The 20875-nt window shown below is 40.4% G+C and overlaps 1 protein-coding gene across 1 annotated transcript; it reads right to left on the reverse strand.

Annotated features, from left to right (window-relative positions):
- Window positions 1-8576: 8576 nt before the first annotated feature.
- Window positions 8577-19207, reverse strand: LOC306823099 (protein-arginine deiminase type-2-like; the record flags this gene model as incomplete). Its single annotated transcript, XM_079342464.1, has 16 exons — window positions 8577-9544; window positions 9631-9774; window positions 10667-10746; window positions 10845-10938; window positions 11276-11423; window positions 11519-11670; window positions 12377-12484; window positions 12991-13102; window positions 13301-13404; window positions 13882-14072; window positions 14154-14312; window positions 15755-15872; window positions 16058-16119; window positions 16270-16339; window positions 16863-17025; window positions 19116-19207. The coding sequence occupies 16 exons, from the start codon at window positions 19205-19207 to the stop codon at window positions 9311-9313; spliced, it is 2031 nt and encodes a 676-aa protein (XP_079198590.1). The 3' UTR covers window positions 8577-9310.
- Window positions 19208-20875: the final 1668 nt, after the last annotated feature.

Consider the following 20875-nt stretch of genomic DNA (forward strand, 5'->3'; position numbering starts at 1 on the left):
GACTGACTGCGCTGACGAGCGCTCCACTTTCAATTCAATACAAAAAACTATATTTGTCCCCTGTGGACAATTCAAGGGCACACAGAGCAGTTCATGGACAACATGCAGTGCAGGTATGCTAAAAATGGAATAAAAAATAAAGTGTTAACATTTGAGTACAAAAGTTAAAATCCAAAATTACAAAGTTAAACCCAAAAAAAGAGGTATAAATGGGCAGTTTCACAGATGACCTGATTAATCAGAACACATTTTTTTATGCTTGGAAGCACTTTGAGGGAGAAGTGAACAACAACATACTCAAGCAGAAAAAGTAAATGTTGTAATAGCTGTTTGGATGTTTTAATATGACTTTCAGTTTCTTCCCTATCTTAATCTATGGGCTGAGGCAAAGACATAACCACATGCTCTGCAACAGCAACACCTGATACAACTGCTCAACCTAAACTCCCACTTGATCTCAGGTTTTCCATGGGTCAGCTGTTTTGTGGTTGTGTTATGACACCACTCAGTATTGATTTCATCTTAATACTGATAAACCATGACCTGTTTTGAACTTGAACTTGCATCATGTCCTGGGTGTTACTTCTTGTTAACAAGCAACTAATTTCATGCAGTGAATGTCAATGTTTTTTAAAGTGAAATGACACATTCAAAGATCCATCACTGTGACTACTGGGAAACACAAAATAGCATGTGATTAATTGTGATTAAAAACAATGAAACATCTGCCTTCACGGCAGCTGGCTGGTTCAGTAAACCCCTCAACTCTGTGTTCCTGTAGAGTATAGAGTGGCAGGCTTACTCGATCACCAACCTCCTAGGCCGCAAGAGGCTTTGCTGAGTACCTCCTGTTGTAGGCGTGCTCATATGCCTGCTTGGCCTCGGTGTCTTTCTGTCTGACGGCGACAAGATTGGGCCACGCTGGTTTTAGTTGGTTGTTGAGCTTTGGAACTGTTGTGCGTAACCTTCTTCCTTGCAGGAGTCTGGCTGGGATTTCATTGGTTGGTTCTGTTGCGGTGTCCCAATGACATAAAAGAGCCAGTCCGGGGTCAGGCTGTCCCAGGATGCTCTTGGCTGTGCAAACAGTCCGTTCAGCCATCCCGTTCGCTCGGGGATAGTACGGACTTGACGTGCTGTGTTAGACGTTGTGCTTTTCTGTAAAAGACTTGAACTGTTCTGAGCTAGATTGAGGGCCATTATCAGTAACCAACTCTTCTGGAATGCCTAAACGTGTGAATATGCTCATCAATTTTGTTATCACAACCACAACTGGTAGTCGTGTTGAGACTCAGTATCTCAAGCCATCGTGAGTAGTAGTCTATGACAACAAGAAAGTTCTTTCCATTATACTCACATAAATCCGCTGCAAGCTTTTGCCAAGGAAGCTCAGGCATCGGCGTTGTGATCAGAGGTTCGCAATGCTGGCTTGGCTTGTGCTCCTTGCAGTGTGGACATGAGTTGACTTTTTGTTTGATCAACTGACTCATCTTTGGCGACCAGATGGAATTTTTGCACCGTTCTCTACTTCTGTTCAAACCCTGGTGTCCATGGTGAATTTGCTCTAACATCTCAGCTCTCATTGTCTGAGGAATCACGATGCGGTTTCCCTTCTTCACCAGTCTGTGTTTCTCGCTCAGACTATTTCTCTCCTGAAATAGTCCTGAGCTGGTCTAGCAACATCTCTCTCATGTCGAGGCTAGATCTCTAGATCTCTGTGGTTAATTAGAGTCACAAGCGGTTTATGGTTGGTCAGCAGCTTGTAGCTTTCCAGACCGCACAGATAGAGATAGAAATTCTCTGAGACCCATACACTGGTGTGACATTCTTTTTTGATTTGCGTGTACTTCTTTTCGGCTTCATTTAGTGTGTGCAAGCAGCACGCTACAGGTTTGAGTGTGCCTCCATGGTCTTGAAGCAACACCCCACCCAATACATAACTGGACGCATCGGCTCCCACTACGGTCGGTAGTTTAGGGTCACAGTACTGTAGTACTGGGTCTGTTGAAATCAGCGCTTTAAGTTTGCTGAAGGCATCATCTCTCTGTGGACCCCACACCCATGCTACATCACTTCTCAGCAGTTGGTTGAGTAGATAGAGGGTTTGTGACAGGCTAGAGATGTATCGACCTACATAGTTAAACATGCCTAACACCCTCCTCAACTCACTCACGTTTGTGGGTTTCTCCAAAGACGTGATAGCGGACACCCTTTCAGGGCTTGGAGATGTCCAAATTTTGACTGACAACTTGGCCAAGAAAGTGAATGGACGTCTGCCTGAACTTACATTTCTCGCGGTTCAGTTTTAGGCTTGATGCCTGGATCGTGTCCATGACCTTTTTCAGGTTGCGGTTGTGTTCTTGCATAGTTGACACGTACACCAGAACATCATCCATATATACGAGAGTCCCTTCATGGCCGTGCAATAAATCCTGCATTTTTCTCTGGAATATTTCTGGTGCTGAACTGATGCCAAAAGGCAACCTTTTGAAGCAATATCTTCCATTCGGCGTGATGAAAGTGGTTAGCTTTGAGCTCTGCTCGTCTAAAGCGATTTGCCAGAACCCACTGGCTGCGTCGAGGGTTGTAGACACTTTACTACCAGCCAATTTGTGCAGATAACAGTGCTATCTGTGGTTGGCAGGATAAACTTTTCCCTTTTCACATTTTCATTTAATTTTGTTAGACCTACACATGTTCTAACTTTTCTGTTTGGCTTGAGAACAGGCACCATGGGTGCTACCTATTCTGTAGGCTCTTTTACATGTTCTATTATGCCCATATTCTCCATCCATTTGAACTCCTCCTCTACCTTGGGTATAAGAGGGATGGATGGGTATGCGGCGAGGCGCTGGTATGCTGTATGGCTGCGCACCATCTTTAAGGACTATTTTGACGGGTTCTCCCTTCAGTAGTCCCAACATGCTCACATCCTCAATGTGTTCTATTAGGCCTAGGCAAGCATCAACTGTCCAGCTTAGTAGGTTTTCACATGTAAACTTCACTACTATTACTATCTGCTGCAATATTATTGTTACGTGTTTTCTCTTCTACTGACCCAAAGACTAGCGTGTCTACTTCCTCAGTCTGTTCTTGAACCATTTTGGTTTTGCACTTAGCTGCAAAATGACCTATTTTCCGGCATTTATTGCATTCTCTGTTTTTGGCTGGACATTTGTCTCTCTCTTGCCTGCGCTCACATCTACCACAATTTCATCTCTCCTCTACATCTTTGCAACCGCCATTTGCCTCAGCCTGTTTCTTCTTCCACTTGCCCTGCGGGTACTTCATTACCTCATCCACGTGTCCTGTAGCCCCTTCCTCGCTATTTTGTAGCTTTACTAGTTCGGAATGTCTAGCCATTTCGACAGCTGATTTTAGAGTGAGGTCTTTTGTCATCTGTAGCTTGAGTGAGATTTCTTATCTTTAATCCCTATCACAAGTCTATCCCTTATTTCCTCCTCTTTTTCTTTAAATTCACAGTGAGCAGCGAGCTCATACAAGTGACGAATGTACTGTTTGACAGACTCACCCACCTCCTGAGTGCGTGAGTGAAAACGAGCTTTCTCGAAAATCACATTTCTTTTTGGCACAAAATGATCATCAAATCTGCCCAAGACAGTCTTCATTATCCTCACCAATTTCAAAGTCGAATGAGTTGAACACTTGTTCAGGACTGCTTGTTCCTCGTTGTTCAGCTATGTTGCGACTCGGTACCTGAAGAAACGTTTCTTCCAGTCGGGCCAGTTCTCCATGTACTGATTCATGGGCTTCCCCCTCTTACTCATTATGGAGCCTAGCCACCTGTGATTCAAATAAAATAGATTCAGACATAAAGAATAATCCTATTATCTTCAATAGTGTTAGAGTGTGGCGTGACATCACTAAATGTCTTGGAATAAAACATGTGAAATCCCCACTATCACCTGTAGTCCAAAATCTTGATTTCCCTGCACGCATCAGCTCACCTCTGTTCTCTTCATGGCATGAAAAAGGAATCCAGATATTAAGTGACTTATTCAAAGATAATGTTTTGTTATCTTTGCAGCAGTTACAGGAGACATTTGATATTCCTAATCAAAAATGTTTCATAGATTGTACAGTTGCATGCAAATGTTTTTATTATTGGTATTTTATTTTGTATTATTAATATATTTCTTTTTTTTTACGGGTGTGAATATTGTGTGTAGCATTACAAGGTCGCAGATTTGCATGCTATTTCTTTCTGTTTTGCCATACTGTCTGGTTGTTGGGGAGGGGTGTTTTATGTTGTGTTAAAACATTTCAATAAAATGTTTATAAAAAAGAAAAACCATAATGACTGCAAATAGTACCTCACACAAAAATCAACATCAAGAGATATGATACAAAACCCACCACTCACAGACAAACTGTGCTAAACTTCAGTTCTCTGTGCATGGAAGGGAGTCCATAGAGTTGTTTGGTCGGTTTGAGTACAGAGTCAGTCAAGCAACCACTTTTTCAGTGGTGCATCCCCAGACTGAGTAGATACCTCCAAATCTGCCTGACCGGAGACTCCAGATGGAATGATAGACACCCACATTCTGGTCCTATATTCCACAGAAACATCAGCAATATCCTCAGGTCTCTCAGTTGTGTCAGCAGAACATGACAATGATGAAACATCCACGTCGCACTAAGGCGTAATGTCAGGAAAAGGCAGGAAGATTACTGGCATAATGAGGTTACGATGGACAACCTTCTCCTGACCAGTAGAGGTATGTTGGATCTTGAAGGTGTGGCTCTCGGCGGGCTTTCCGATCACAACATAGATGGCACTGTCCCAGAGGCCTGCAACCTTTCTTTTACCAAGTTCCCCTTTGTTTGGCAGCAACACATGTTCGCCGACTTCCACCAGTGCTCCACGAACCTTCCTGTTGTAGAGGTCAGTGAGCCGCTGCAACTGCTTGGAGGCTGTAGCCTGCTCAATGGCCATGGCATCCTTTAAATCCTTGCGCAGAGACAAGATGTATTAGTCATAGTCCGCAACCTCAGGGTTGTCAAGGACTGAACTGAAGATAGTGTCAACAGGAAGTCTCTGCACTCTGGCAAAATCAGCAGAAAAGGTGCATTGCCGGTAGTTTCATAGACTGTACAGTTGCATGCAAATGTGAGGGACTTGAGCGCTGCAGGCCACCTTTGCTTTGCTCTGGGAGGAAGAGCACGGATCATGTTGCCCAAAGTCCGGTTCATGCGTTCACAACAGCCATTACCCATTGGGTGATAAGGCGTCATTTGGGACTTTTGTACACCTGCCACACTCAGCAACTCAGCAATCAAAGCACTCTCGAAATTCTTCCCTTGGTCTGAATGCAGGTCTTGGGAAATCTGTAGATGGAGAAATAATTATGCCGCAGTTGATGTACAACAGCTTTTGCAGTCTGGTTTGGACACAAGAAAGCTTGAGCCATCTTTGTGAAATGATCCGTGATGACAAGCACATCCGGAGACCCATTGATAGAGTCCTCAGCCGTTCATTGATACATACCAGCTCATGTGGCTCTGATGTTCCAATGTTTTCAATGTTGCTTTGCCTTCAAGTTCCGGTAATTTGCTCACGACACAACGTCGGCGACACCTCACATACTCTGCCACATCCTTACTCAGACCCAGCCATTGGAACCTGTGTTTTGCAAGATACAGTGTACGTCATTGCCCCTGGTGACCGGCTTCATCATGGACACCACTCAACACCTTGTAGCGCAGCGAAGACGGGACGACATACAGGTAAGACTTGTTACTTGTTACAGTGTTCTTTGCCACAAGATGCAACACCATTCCTCATTGTGAATTTGTCCCAACCCTTCAACAGCTCGATGGCCTCAATCAGTTCTTTAGCACGTTCCCTCCTTGACGGTGTACATCCTCTCTCCACATAGAACAACACTTGGCTGAGAACAATGTCCTTTTGCTGCTCTCCCGCCAATACATCCACTGAGAGGACTTCAACGCTCACACATTCAGATTTCAAGACAGACTAAGAAAACTGAGGTAACAAGAGAGCATGGGGACAAACACTGGAGTCTTGCTGGTGGCATGCCTGGAGAACAGCTGCTACCTCATGAAGACAAAAAACCTGCCCGAGCAACCATTGCAGACTGAGAGGCAACAGCCTGGCACTCCTCAGATGGCAAATTGGTTGAGCAGACCAACAGAAAGCCTCCTGCACCCCGTGCCTTCATAAGGCACTCTAGTTAGTCAAAGTGAAGTGCTGGTCTGCACAAAAGGTTCCCTGCTCAAAGCGTTAGCAACCACGTTCTTGAGTCCAGTGATGTTCAGGATGTCAAACTGGAAGGGTGCCAATTTAGCAATCCACCGATGCTTGCATGCATCCATTCTAGCCTTAGACAGTATGTCATGGGATTATTATCTGTCCAATTCGTAAATCGATGACCCCTAAGCCAATGATGAAACTTATCACACACTGCCCACTTTAAGGCGAAAAACTCTAACCTATGTGCAGGATATCTGGACTGTGCATAACTGAGCGACTTACGATCTGGCAGTCGATCCTCCAGCAGGATCCTGTGTCAGCACAGCACCTAGACCCTTACTTGAAACATCCATCAACAGCAGAAAGGGCTCGTTGAAATTCGGGTGAGCCAAGGGAACTAATGTTCCATGTTCTAATGAAGAAAACCTTTTGTAATGCTGTTGTTGGGTGCTGTTTAAAGCAAGTCACCTTCTCCCAATTTGAGTGAAAGCTTGTATCTGAATGTACAAAAAAAGAAGTTTGAACAACTTGAGATTCTATTGATGCTGTAACATGACAACAGAGTTATTGCAGTGCCCAAACCTGCGGAATGCTTTCAACCAATGGACTGTTTAAGAAGTAGGCATAGCCCCCATGATGTCACCCATTTACCATATTCACCATTGTTGCCAGTTTCCCTTTAACAAAACTCTGTGTGGGAAGCTCTATGTCCCCTGTGGTTAAGATTTGAATGTTGTAAATGAATGATTTCAGACGTTAATATGATTTAAAGAGCAAATGTTCAGCAACTATAAATTTGAGCTGTGAAAATTCTAATGAAGAGCAGACAAGCACCTGCTTGTTGTTCATAATGAAAGGGAGCTAATTTGAGTGGCGGCAGGAAGTATGCACTCGTGATGGTGGTGGCTGCATGTCTCAGCATTTTATACTGGTATATTGGGCACACTGGTATAGGACATACAGACCACTTTTTAGATAAAAAAAAAAAAAATTGAAAAGTGCTACATATAACCCTGTTAACAAAATTTACTAGTTAACTCTCTTGTTTGCGCGCTATCCCTGAAGTTAACTTAATCTAACTGATGCTAGCTAGTGAGCTATCTTGTATATTAGCCAATTAACTAACTGTAATTATAAATTTAGCTGTTCAGATTTCCCTAAAGCACCCACTGCTTGAAGGTTGATTAAAAATAGAACCGTAATTTAAATGCAGAAGACTTGAAACTAGTGAGAAGAGATCAAACTTAGAAAGCCTAATAAATCATCTGTGAAGTACAAGAATGTTACCATCTGCCTCCAAAAAATCTGAGCAGTGGAGTCTCCCCCTGCTGGTGATGAGACAGAATGTAAGTGTCAAAGCATTTCCCCGTTGACTTCACTTCTAAAGCCACCAAGCTATGTCCACTTCTCATACACTATCATTAAACCAATACTTTTTTTTTTTTTTTTTAAAGGTTTATTTTTGGCCTTTTATATTGATAGGACAGTGGATAGAGTCAGAAACAGGGAGAGAGTGGGGAGATACATGCGGGAAAGTGGCCACAGGCCGGACGTGAACCCGGGCCGCCCGCGCGAGGAGCAAAGCCTCGCAACATGGTGCGCGCGCGCTGCCGCTGCGCTATCGGCGCCACCAAACCAATACTTTAAAGGGATGATTTTTGTCTCCAAATACTCCTCACACACCACTTGTTGATTTTTTGACGTCTCTGTGTGTTTAAACAGCGGAACTGTGCATGGTGTTAACTCTGCTTGCCACAAACCTCTCCTCTGTAAACTGGTGCCATGCTTGACGTAGAGCTCTTGTCTCTGTAATTTGTGTTTAACTGAAAACCAGCCAATATCTCAAGATGCGGTGCACATTACTGATAAGAGAGCCAAATGCCACAGTTTCTTATTTGATTTCTAATGTGTAATATGTGTACGTGAACTAAGCACTACATTCTCGGAGGGATATTTCAAAATGCAGACCTTATGGAGAACCCGATTTGTTGCTAAGTTAGAATTACACTGTGATTCGTTTTGAAGTTGCCTTTCTAATGATTGTGTCGCGGGAGCTGCTTTAAAAGATGGTCGTTTTTAAAGGCACTGCGTTGCTTGAATGTAAAACTAGGCAGGTATGTGTTTTATTCAAACATATCTGCTCCACTGAATGGTGATCCTGGGAGGACTCCTGACCCCAGTACATTCTCCTGAGCAGAGAGCTTTTTCCTGTCTTTAGTTTGTGTTGAAGGAAAGAACTGATTCATGCAAATATTTTATTTCACAGTGAAATGATTGAAGCGGACATGCAATTCATTGCCTAGGTGAGTTACATATGCTTTGCATTTACAGTTTGTGAAAGTACAAATGGTTTGAAGGCCAGGGATCGAATGCAAAATAAACACATTGTATTCTTCAAACTTTTTAGAGCTACTAATTAAACAAAACTTTTTGCATTAGACTCTACAGAAAAATGTCATAGAAAATACTCTAGCAAGACATTTTTGGTAATAAAACAGCATTTGAGCCTCTTAAATGATTTGTGTAAAGACTTGATTTCAGATGATTTTCCTTCAGACTTTGCAAATACTTGAGTAGACGAAGTGCGCCCTCTTGTGGCTTTGTATTATTATAGCACATTATAATGTGATACCATTCATCGAACTGTGGTTGCACAACAGTTGGTCTCAAACCACAAGAACTGCGACTGAATCATCGATATGCTCAATTAAAGTGATTGTATTTCTGTTCTCATCAACAGTCTGCTAAAGCCCTCGTTCAAAAGATTTGTTTGTACATATTGCTTTTCATCCTTTTTGTAAATAAAGCTGACAAAAAATGTTTAATAAAGATGATGATGAAAGAAGTAGATCAAAGCTCTGGTTTTACTTTTCCTGTATTAAGGTTTCTATTTACTGAGCAAGAATATAAGTATAAAGAAGATGCAAACATTCAGAATTTATAGGGACAATTAAATTTCTTTTGATTAAAGGCTGAAATAAAAGAAGGCTTTAACATGAAATAACCTTCCTAACAACATATGACTTAAGGTGATTTGTTGTTTGAAAGCCCCGCCTCCATCCACAGTCAGGGTTCCTTTCACACTGCCATGTTCCACCACTTGTAGTCGAAATGCTTCCTGCGGACGTTGGAGCCACAGTGCACCTCTCCATTTAATTTGTGGTAGGTGGCAAAATCGTTGATGAAAGTGCAGCTGAGTCCCAGGCCCTCCAGCAAGCAGCTGGTCTCCGCCTCTAAGGCACAGCGCCCGTTCACCTTGGGGCCAAAAGGCTTTGGGATGCCAAGGTTCTTGCCCAAGACGATCATGTTTACCTGGAAATAGGTGTGAAGAATGATGAGCCCTTTAATGCCTCTTCAATTAAAAACTGTCACAGCTTAGTAATGTCTTGCTTATGTACCATGTCAGGATAGAAAGCCCCTGCTCGGAGCTCTGAGGTGTCTTCATCAGTCTCCAGCTTGAAGAGAATGGGCAGGTCAATAATATCAGCTTCATCCAGGCCCAGCTCTCTCTTCAGAACATCTCTGTTCCAGTCGATGCAGCCCTGAGACAGAAAAGGAGATATAAAAAAATGTGTTGTCCTTCTTCGCTCTGTTAACTTTTTACACTAGGTTCAGCTGCTTCAGGCTTTGCTGAAGGGTCAGTATATTCAAGTGTTCAATGCTGCATGTTCTGTTGACAATACCACCGACTCTTATAAATCACATGTATGCTATTTTAGATTTCCCCTAAACATAAATGAACAAATAAAACTGTGAGGGTGCTTCAAGTTATACATAAGTGAGAAAAAAATAAAAGTCTTTGTCAAGCAGAAGGATCCCGTGTTCATAGAATTGCTCCACAATATGTTTCATAAATGTGGTGGGGATAAAAGTCAGGCAGCCGCTTGGTTGAGAAAAAGCCAGGAGGCAACGCTGCAAATGTCGGCTCAAGTGCTAAAGACAAACAATAGTTTAGCTTGAAGTCTGGGGAAAATAGCTTTCTAAAACCAAGCTGCTGGCCGTACATTTTGGTTTGAGGGAGAATTACAGTTTGGAGCTGTTATTCATGACTTCTCTTATAAGTTGAAATGACAGCAATATGTGATTAAGATTGACAATAGGAGAAGGGGTTGTAATAAATAAGTTTATACGTCTTACTACTCCTTTTTGGACGTGGTAAATTGTTTCAAAAATGTTGTTGATTTTGTTATACTTCACATGTTTGAAATAAAACAATGTAAAAAGTTCTAATTAATAACCTTACCCACATCCAAGGCCTTTGAGATGAACTGACCTTTGATATTAACCCAGGCCTTATCTCTTAATATCAGTGTCTATGTGGAGGCTATAATAGCTGTTTATTAATGTCCATAGTGTTCAATATACTGAATGCTTTTACACGTGTCAGGATGGGCCAAAGATAATACTGGTCCAAATCGCTTCAATTCCACTCACCTGCACATAGTTATTTTGAGTTTGGAGAGACTCATCGTCAAGTATCTCATCCACTGTTGGCTTTATTTCCTCGTCCAGATCTTTGTGGGTGCAGAATGATATTGTGATATTGTGGTTAAAAAAGGAGCAGCTGACAGAATATAATATTCACACATAATTTGCTTTAAGACAGGCCTACCCTCGAACAGTTTGGCCTTTCCATGTCCATCATTCTGTAATTTTCGGAATAGTTTGTAAGCGGCGTCGGGGCTGGCAAGCAGCAGCCTGAATCCCTAAGTACAAAAACACAAGAGGCAAACATAAGATTTTTTTTACAAAACAACAACAATGTTGACAAGATAGAGCAAATGTGTACCACTGTTTACAGAACAGCAGCCTTCAGATTTGTCTGCAATTGTTCAAATATTCTTCCAAAGACTGAAAGTATTCAGTTTACAAGACCTTTAGTAAACACACTTGCTGGCAAACAGTGTCAACAATGGTGGTTTTAAGGTTGTGCATAATCATCAATGATCTGCTGTTTTGAACAATAAAAATAATAATCAGATTATAGAAGCATGTTTTGGAGGCAACATGACATTTTCAGTGGATTCAAAAGGGAATATTTACCTTTCTGTCGGGCGCAGGAACAAAACTCATGAACTCATCAACGTGTCCCACGATGAGCCAGTCAGAAAACAAGGCCAAGGGTTCCTGAACCTTCTGAGCATACAGGAAGTCTTGGACGACTTGGGTCATGTTCCGTCCTGTGGTGGCCCTTTAAGAAAAAAAGACAGAGCTCTCATAGGGCTGCTCCAACATAAATGATTCTCAAAACACCCCGACTCCTCTGTGGATCTATTCGAAACTCACGTCGGAAAGGCCACTCCAATGATGATTCTTCCAAGGGGGTAGTGTTTTCCATTCACAGTGACGGGAGGACTCACGTCCAGATTACCAAAAGAGTCCAGACTGGTCACGTCGTCCTTTTTGGCTGTTCTCGTAACATAGCCAAAGTCAGGGCCCTGAGGAGGTGAAAGTGGTTAGAGATCCCTTCCAGACATGAAAACCTTTTCTTGAACAACAAAGCTAGTTTTCTACTCTCATCAAGAAGACACAAACAGATTGTTTAAAATCAAGAAAACTAGATTCACTTCAGACATTTTTGAGAGGAGTCATTTAAAACTTCCAGATTATTCTCAGGGTGTGTTGCACGTTTGAACAAGAAAAAAAAAATCTGAATTGTTCACTCCTCGTTTAACCAGGAAATGTTCCTGCCAGTCCACTTCCAGGGTGAGTTGAGAATGAAGAAGTCGATAGTGAGTGGGAAACGGGGATGACGTTCATATACAGTAAATGTTACAGAAGCTCAGTGGAGTTTTTTTTCTGTTCCCCAATATATTCTTGTCTTCCATCGATGCCGTGAATTTCTCAAACCACACGTAGCGTTGATTTAAACGCCAAAAACAGTGTCATCATAAGGTCAATTTGCACCATGATCATCATTTTTTATCTACCCAAAGTCATTGTACACAATCATTTTGGAGTCTAAATAATAATATAAAGTCCTGCATGCTGAGAAACCGCCACCCGTCCATCTGTGACATACAAGTGTGAACAAGCATCTCAGGAAGATATCAGAAATGTGTGGAAACAAGAATAAAGAGATAAGATGGAAAAATACAACAAAACAAAGTCTACTGAAAAGACAAAGATGAGTTAGCATCGCACCAGCAGCTCATTGACGGGGAAGTCGACAAGACCTCGATCTCGAGGTGAATCCAAAACGACAGGAAAGCGTTGATGAGGTGAGTCGATGTAACCAAACTCCATCTCATCCTAGAAAAAACAGATGACATAGATTATATCTCTGATGGTTTTCATTTGGATCAGACATTTTTAACCGGTTCTCTTGTTTCTTCTTTTCTTTTTCTTGGTGCTGATGCTGTGAAATCGTCATACACTTTTCCTTTGTAAAGAGGCCGATGAAAAACTTACACACTTCTTTTTTCTGTTTGGTTTCATGATGTAAGGATTATGAAAGATGAGCCGCTGTGACGTGGTTGTGGTATTCAATATAATACATTATTAGATCTGTCATGACCTTTTTTTTCTCCAGAAGAAGAAAAAAAGCACTGAGTTTCCCAACCGAGCTAAACAGAAAAATGTAATGTCTTGGGCTCTCTTGTTTTTGTCTTCTAAAAGTCGGTCCAAATCAAGTTAAACACACAAACTTTCTTTGTCTTTAAAAAACAACAAGTTAAAAAGTCTAACGGATGACTTAAATGTGCAGCACGGAGATAAAATAGAAACCTATTTCAACCTTGACCCATGTGCTTTCTAACCTGGATCCAGCGATCTCCTCTGTTCAAATACGGCGGGACAACATTAAGCTTGTGCCCGCTCTTCACAACAAGGCTGGTCATTTCGTCAATGAAGGTTTGGTTGTCTTTAGTTCTGGAAAGACAGCAGACACAGAGAAGTTGTAAGTGAACAATATATAGTTCTAGAGATGTTGTATGAAAAATGACTTATGTAAATAAGGATTTGTCTTTTAGGGGTTCAAATAAGGGAAAAAAGCATGAATGTGTTACACTGTCATCATAGCTATTGCCTCTACCTCGACTCCTATATTATTTAACAGTGTGTGCCAACCTGCAGACAAACACCTCCTCAGGCTGGAGGGTGTTGGGTGTCATGATCCAAGGCGCCACTCTGAACACGACGCTGTCCGTGAATATCGGCTTCTCTGGGAGACCCTGTTGAAAGAAGAGATTATGTACAGCAACTGAGGAGACTGCTGCTAACAAACAAAAAATGTAATCCATGGTAACTTTGAGAAAAACTATTAAGTTGAATAAAGCATTTTAGAGAAAGTTTCTAGTTAGAAGGCAAACGATGTCTGATCATATCATTTCAAGGTAAAAACCACATATTGGAATAATCATTACACAAATTAGCAAATGCTAACTTTAGCATAAAACTTCTTCCTAATGTTTTTATTTTTAATCTAGTTGTAGAATAATTGATTAATCATATAGCGCTATCTAACAATAAAGCTAAAAAGTGGTTGAGTGCTAAAGTTAGCTAATGGCATTGTTGTTGAATGGAATCCATACATCGATCAAAGCTTTGACCATTTCAATGATTTGCAAACCATTGAAACAAGAAGACATCGTGTCATCATCTGAGTTTCCCAACCTGAAAGTTACTTAAGAGGATGTTGCAGATCTTACTTCTGAAATGGGTTCCAGCAGGCTGAGGTTGATGGTGATGAGGCCATTGAAGTCTTTGTCAGGAAACTTGAGACCTTCCACATACAACTTCAGCTCTCCATCAACTCCAGGGTAAGACACTTCCTTGGACAAGACCTTACTGTTCAGAACCAGTGGATAGTGCTCCACAAAGGCGTTGTATAAGATTCTCCCTGTTGGAGAGAGAACAAGAAATAAAAGCTGTCGACAGAATTACATGCACATTTCCTCATCTTCTCTACATCTGTACTCACCCAGGCCCAGGGTGTTTGAAGCAGCTTCAGGGGATTTAGACCTGAACACTCTGACACGCTCTCCGTCACTTTGACAGATGTGCAGGTTGAGTTTGTATCCCTCTGGGAGCTTGGCAGGGCCTCTGGTCCGCAACACCATGAGTGACATGTCCTTCAGATCTATTTGACCACAAAACAGTTTATTGACTGTAAAAGGTTCTTCGTTGATATGAAATAGTCTAACTTTAATGTTGCAATAAAATATCAGCTTAAAGAGGACTTCAGGTAGATATGATTTAAACGCTTTCACTGGTTCTGATTTTGACAACTTGATTTTTTATCATGAATGCCAAATTGACCTCTGCACATTTCTTCACAAGATATTTTTTCATGAAACAAAATACACTTTTTCTAACTCTAATGTGTCCCTACTGTCTACAAACCCCCCAATTATTAGAAAAGAAACGTAACCTCAAACAGGCTATTTGGAGAGTTTCCCTTTATGACATCACAAAGGGCAGTAACCCCTCTTACAGGTGGGTGTTCTAGTTCTGCCCTCCTAGTCTGCCTTCTCACTACAAACAATAGACTAGTATAGTAATGACATATTTTTGTAAGCCAACCCGAAAAAATGGCGCCGGCGGTTCCTCCGAAAATTTGCCTATGGGATTTTTGCATTGGATTTTGGATCATTGCAGAACATAAGCTCTGTGTCAAACACATGTTTCTTCTGCATAGCTGTTTTGTTCAGCGGGATAATCTTTACAGATGAACATCATTTATATGAAGTTTGAAGAGTTAATGTAGCCGAGAGAAGTAAAAAGCTAACGTTATGCTCTAGCGAACTACACCGCGGTCTGTTTATTATGACGTCACAGCCGTTATGCTTTATCGATCTAATCAGCGGATTTGACAAGATAGCTAAACGTCAGCTTAATAAGTTGCTTATTAACCTAATATTTGCAAGAGCACTGAAAAACATGACTAGAGGCTGTAAGGAGAATTAGGGAGTTCACTGCGGGATGACGTGTGATGTCTGCGACAGCCACTGTAGTTTCAGTTAGCTACTCGTCCGTTGTTTAAAGTTCACGTAAAAACTTTAAAATTAACAAGCAGGGTCTTAGCTAACGTAGATTATTTCGTCTAACAAAACGTCAACATCTCTTCAGCTTGTGTTAACCACAGACCTTATTTCAGGCGTCTAACCACAAACCCATTCAAAATCCCCATTGACTTTTAGAGTTAGGAACCCATGGCGCTAAAATGCTAACTCACTTCCTGGTTTTAGGACTCAAAACTATACCAGTCTATAGGGCTCGGTGCAAGAAAGCCCAACCCTCATTTACATTTAAAGCTACAGACACAGAAACAGCCTGTTCTGAGCAGGGCTGAACTAAAGAGGTTTATAGACCTGAAGTGGATTTTTAACAAGACACATGAAATATTTTGCTTGGTAGGGCTTACAGCATGATAACAACTAGAAATACACATACATTCATAGTGGATAACAATAGATTAGACGATTACATTTCAACCCAGCTGGTTTGACTAGTTTTTTAAAAAAAAATTTAAAGGAAATATGAGGAGCCTTCAGTAGAAACAGAAGACTAGACACATTTTACCTGACACTGTGGAGACAGTCTCATTCTCGTGGTCTACCTTCTTCAAGAAGGGCCTCTCAGAGTCACAGTTGACCAATAGGATGGCTCCATGCCCGTTAGGACCCCATTTCCAGGAGCCCTGAAAAGTTTGGAAAGGTTTGGAGGAAACGGTTTAGACTTTAACTATGTTTCTGGAAATGTTCTGTTTGAGATGAGGTGTTTGGTAAATGTTGTTGAGTTTCTTCTTGAAATGTTTTGTGTTTTGTTTCTGGGATATATTCAAAATGTATTGCTGTGTTCAGTGAACGGACAGATGGAGCTCACCTTATTAGGGTTGTCTCTTTCTATTTCACCATCTCTGTCAGCATCCACATCCAGAGAGATATCTGTGTGACAGACACTTTGTGTTTAACACAGAACTAAATAGTCCCGACAGTAATCAAGTCCCTGCAGTTATTTTCAAAAGACTGTCCGCCTTTCTACTCTTCTCCGCTAACAAAAATGATATGCGTGTTGGGTTATTGGCTTTAACTTACCAAAAGCAGTCAAGTGCACGACTGCGGTCGCCAAATCATCTTTCTTATTCCCGTAGTACCTGATAGAGAGCTTCAAAACAAAGGCCCAGTCACTAACATGTATACAAATCATGTGACACAGTTTTGAAATCTTAAAGACGCAGAAACGACTTCTGCCCAATACACAGTGATGTCTTATTTTAAAAATGATGAATTATTAAAACAAATAAAGAGTGAGCCACTTAACAAGAGTGATTTTAACTTGACCATGATTTTAGTGCACTCTTCATCATAAATCCTCTTCGATAATCTCATAAAATTCAGTTAAGATATTTCAGATTTTCACAGAGCTGTTTCAGGAAAAGTGCAAAAAAAACTCAGTAAATATTTCATTTTAATAATGATAAACTGTGACTTGATTTTAACCTGAACTCGCATCATGTCCTTTATCTGTCCCGCGGGGTAATTCAAGGACACACAGAGCAGTAAATGAACGAAAGATAAAGTGTCAAAAGAAGAATAAAGTGTCAAAATGTTAGCACAAAATTGAAAATACAAAATGACAAATTTAAATACAAAAAAGAAGGTATAAGCACACTTGTTTCCTGCTTTACCTTGCTGTCATTTTCACCTGTACTGGCACGCTTCATTGTGATGAGCAGCACTTGGTTGGGTTGGATGGGGCTGTGGGACGTGACCGAGAGCGGTGGGGTGATGCTGTAGTTAACATCGGGGGTGCTGTACACAGAGAAGAAAGTGGAACCTGGCGGGGCACTCCTGGGATCGAGATAAACACAGAATGAATTCAGAATTTGAATGCATCTTACACAAAACGGACCTCCTTTATAAAAGCAGTCATGTGTTTAGATGTTGGCACGGGCGTGTGCTGATGAGCAACAAGATCCACTTTCAATTCAATTCAATGCAAAAAACTTTATTTGGCAATTCAAGGGCACACAGAGCTAGCAGCACTAGGACATTAGCCCCGTTTTTAATCTATGGGTGTTGCATCTGAGGCAAAGACATAACCAAATGCTCTGCAACAGCAACACCTGATACAACTGCTCAAACTCAACTCCCACTCGGTCTCAGGTTTTCCATGGGTCAGTCAGCTGTTCAAATGATATCAACCAATGACATGTGTCCTTTTTATGATGAGGTCAATGAGTTGCGTTAACAAAATGAGTTGTGTTTTATGACCCTGGATAGGTGCACCCTCAGACTCTTTACCCCTCAGTGCCTCTGAGAGTCCAGCAGATAGTAATCTAGATCAGCTCTGTTATGTTGTGTAGGCTGATTTTTGGCTGGAATTTATTGCCTTCGATTCTTTGGGACAACAAAAAGTGTTTTGTTGGGCGGAAACAGTGGCCGACTGTTGATTTTTTGCGCCTTAGAAATAAAACAAAGAGCGTGACGTCGGCCATCACCAGGATCTGCATACTAATGGCATCCATCCTGCAAGTGTGGGTAAACAATAGAGCTCTTATACAGTCAGTAACCAGTATATTAGGTACAAAATACAAATGCTATTAATATAATAGTGCATTATTTGTCTATCATTAAGTTTGATTGAGGTATTGATTTTTTAGTTTGAGCTGCCTTGGAGAGATTTTTTTTTTTAACTTGAGGAAGTGTTTAAAAGTTTACTGTTGAACTATATGACAATAAACTGGTTTGCCTTTTTAATACTCTGTCTGCACTTAATCTTAAATATTTTAGGATTATGATTGATGATTGTTCAACGTTATAACTTTTGTTGCAACAATGACCAAACAACACTTTTGAATAGTTTCAATTAAAATTTCACGAGGCTAACTATTCTGCTGCATGGAACTGTTTGTTTTAGTTTCTCATAAACAGTGGTGACAGATTGTAGTGGAGCTTTTAATTCAAGTGAGCATCAAAAGTCTTCAGGGCTTCAATGTTAGGTTTCAGCTCAGTGTTTGACTTGTAATTAACCCCTTCATGTAGTGGTTGTAGTAGTAGTAGTTATGTTTATTTGGTCAAAAACAATGAAAGATAAACATAGAAAAAGGAAAACACAATCTAACAATTTATGACCAAAGGGCTTAGGCTGAAATTTAATTTATTATGCCTAGCCCTGTACACAATTCAGGTAAAGTGTGTGTATACACATGAATATAAAGAAACAAATATAAATGAATATAAAGAAACAAAAAAAGAAATGTCAACAGCTGATAATTCTAACATACTGTATACAGGAATAGTCTATTCAGTCCTGAGATCAATATTTCTCAGAAATTATACATTTAAGTATAAGTCTTTTAAATATCCTCAAATTAATAGATTCTGTTTTTAAATCATCATCCAGGTCATTCCATACATTAGCTCCTCTTATGGAAACACATCTACTTTTTTCATTAGTTCTTATCTTATGTCTTTTAAACAAACAAGTTCCTCTGAGGACTCTCTCTGGGCTCAAACATGTTCTGAATATACGGTGGAAGATTGCAACTGTGTTCCTTGTAAAAGACATAAGGAAAATAGGATTTGTTGGTGCATAAGGGTGCTTATGCAAGAAAAAATAAGGTACACACTTCAGCTGTCTTATGGTAAATATCTAAATAAAATAAAACTTAACAAATGATGACACAATCCAAGTGCAGATCATTGTGGGGGCTGCTGCTAAAACAGAGCATAAAAGCAGGCGGAACTTCCTGTCAAACAGAATATCACTGGTAACCATAGAAACAGATGTTATATTATGATTGCCGAAACATTTTCACAATAATAAGTAGTCATAGCAACATACAAACACTTTTAGGACAAATATTTTGTGTGTCTGTGTGTGTGTGCTAAAGACAGTCTGTTTGGTCAGTGGTGTTTAAAGGGAGGCTGTACAGTACCTGTTCAGGTCTATCTTCAGTTCCGAGCCGACGACGTAGACCACATCATTGGGTTTGCCACAGTCTACTCTTAAAGTTCTCGTGTGAATCATGGTCGTTGTCTTCGCACGGCGTGTCAAGTAGCAGGAAGGAAGACCGTTGTGTACTGAGAGTCAAATGAACGACTATGTTCCTTTAAATGAGAAAGAAAAGGCCCGGACTCTTCATTTATACTTTCTGCCCGGAGGACAACAATCTGATTACAGGCTACAGGTACGAAGAGGGGAGAGCCAGTGTGTCTACTGATTGGTCAGCCAAGTGTAAAGCCCCGCCCCTCACACCTGTCATATCTCCTACCTCTCTTTGTGTACACATGCCCTATGTAAAACCGAATCTAAGCGGATTGGCAGCCTTACAGAGACATGGTTCAAATACAGTGTGTGATAGCATATCATTTCAGCCCTCAGTAGACACTATGTCTGTTCCCTTCTATCACCTCACCATACTACAGATTTAGGCTAATGATAGTGTATGGTTTAGTAGTTTTAAGTTCAGTTTATTTGCACTATGTTGAAAGAAAAATCAGACAGAGAAAGAAGTAAATTCTTGTTTTTGCTGCTGGCTGTCTTGACCATGTCTCCTGTAAGAAAAACAAACAAAGAGTTCTTATGGGACCGACTCATGCAAATGAAGGTTAATTAATAAAAAGAATAAGTGTCTACAAATAAATAACATGTGCAGGTGAAGGGAACCCATGGGCTTATCTCAAAACATTACAGAAAGAGATAAAGAAACTTAAATTAACAAAGCTATAACTATATGAATTCAAACATCAACTTGCATACATGTATTTTAAATAAATTATAGGCTTTACAAATGTTTAAAAAAATAAATAATGCAAAATAGCACATACTGTTCAAGAACATTTCTCATTTTGTATTAAAAATTATGGAACCCCAATTAATGTTGTATAATTGGACTCCATTGTATCTCATCAACCACTGTCCTTGAGATGTATGATACATATAAGTAGATTACATTTTGTTAAGATATATAAAGTTAATTTGAGAATTACAATGAAATATGTTGTCAATGTCAGGCTGTCAAACAATTAAAATATTTAGTCACAATAAACTGTTACATTTTTAAAATGAATCCAGATTATCCCATTTACAATTGATGTTTAAAATTCCAGTTATTGCAATTAAAAAGTTTTGAATTTGAGTACTGTCTTAAGCTGAGAGTACTTTACTCGTTGTTTAAATTCAACTCTGCTTTGATTAAAAAACTGATTAATTATTAAAGCAAATTTGGAGTGAGCCACCTAACAAGAGTGATTTCATCATAAAGCCTCTTCAGAGATTTCACAAATTTCAGTTAAGTATTTCAGATTGTCCTAGAGCTGTTTCAGGAAAATTGCAAAACACTCAGTAATGATTCCATCTTAATACCAATAAACCATGACTTGTTTTTAACAAGTTGTTGTGGAATTTTTTCCATTACCAAAGAGTGAAAATAAAGAGTGAGAAGATCTATTCAAAAAGGAACCCCAAGATCGATCTGGTCTCAATGAACCTTTATTCTAAGGCAAGATCAGCGTTCGAAGACCCCTCTCTCACACGGTGAGGAGAGAAAGAGGCCCCGAGCAAAGGCAAACATGAAAACTTATACATTTCCATCACACAACACAGATCACTCCCCCATCATGCCACATAGAGCCACAGCCCACCTGGCAGGGCACAATCTATCCCCTAGTGTGAGAAAAGACACTACGTGACTAT

The sequence above is a fragment of the Symphodus melops genome (genome assembly GCF_947650265.1).
Source record: "Symphodus melops genome assembly, chromosome: 4".
NCBI lineage: Eukaryota > Metazoa > Chordata > Actinopteri > Labriformes > Labridae > Symphodus > Symphodus melops.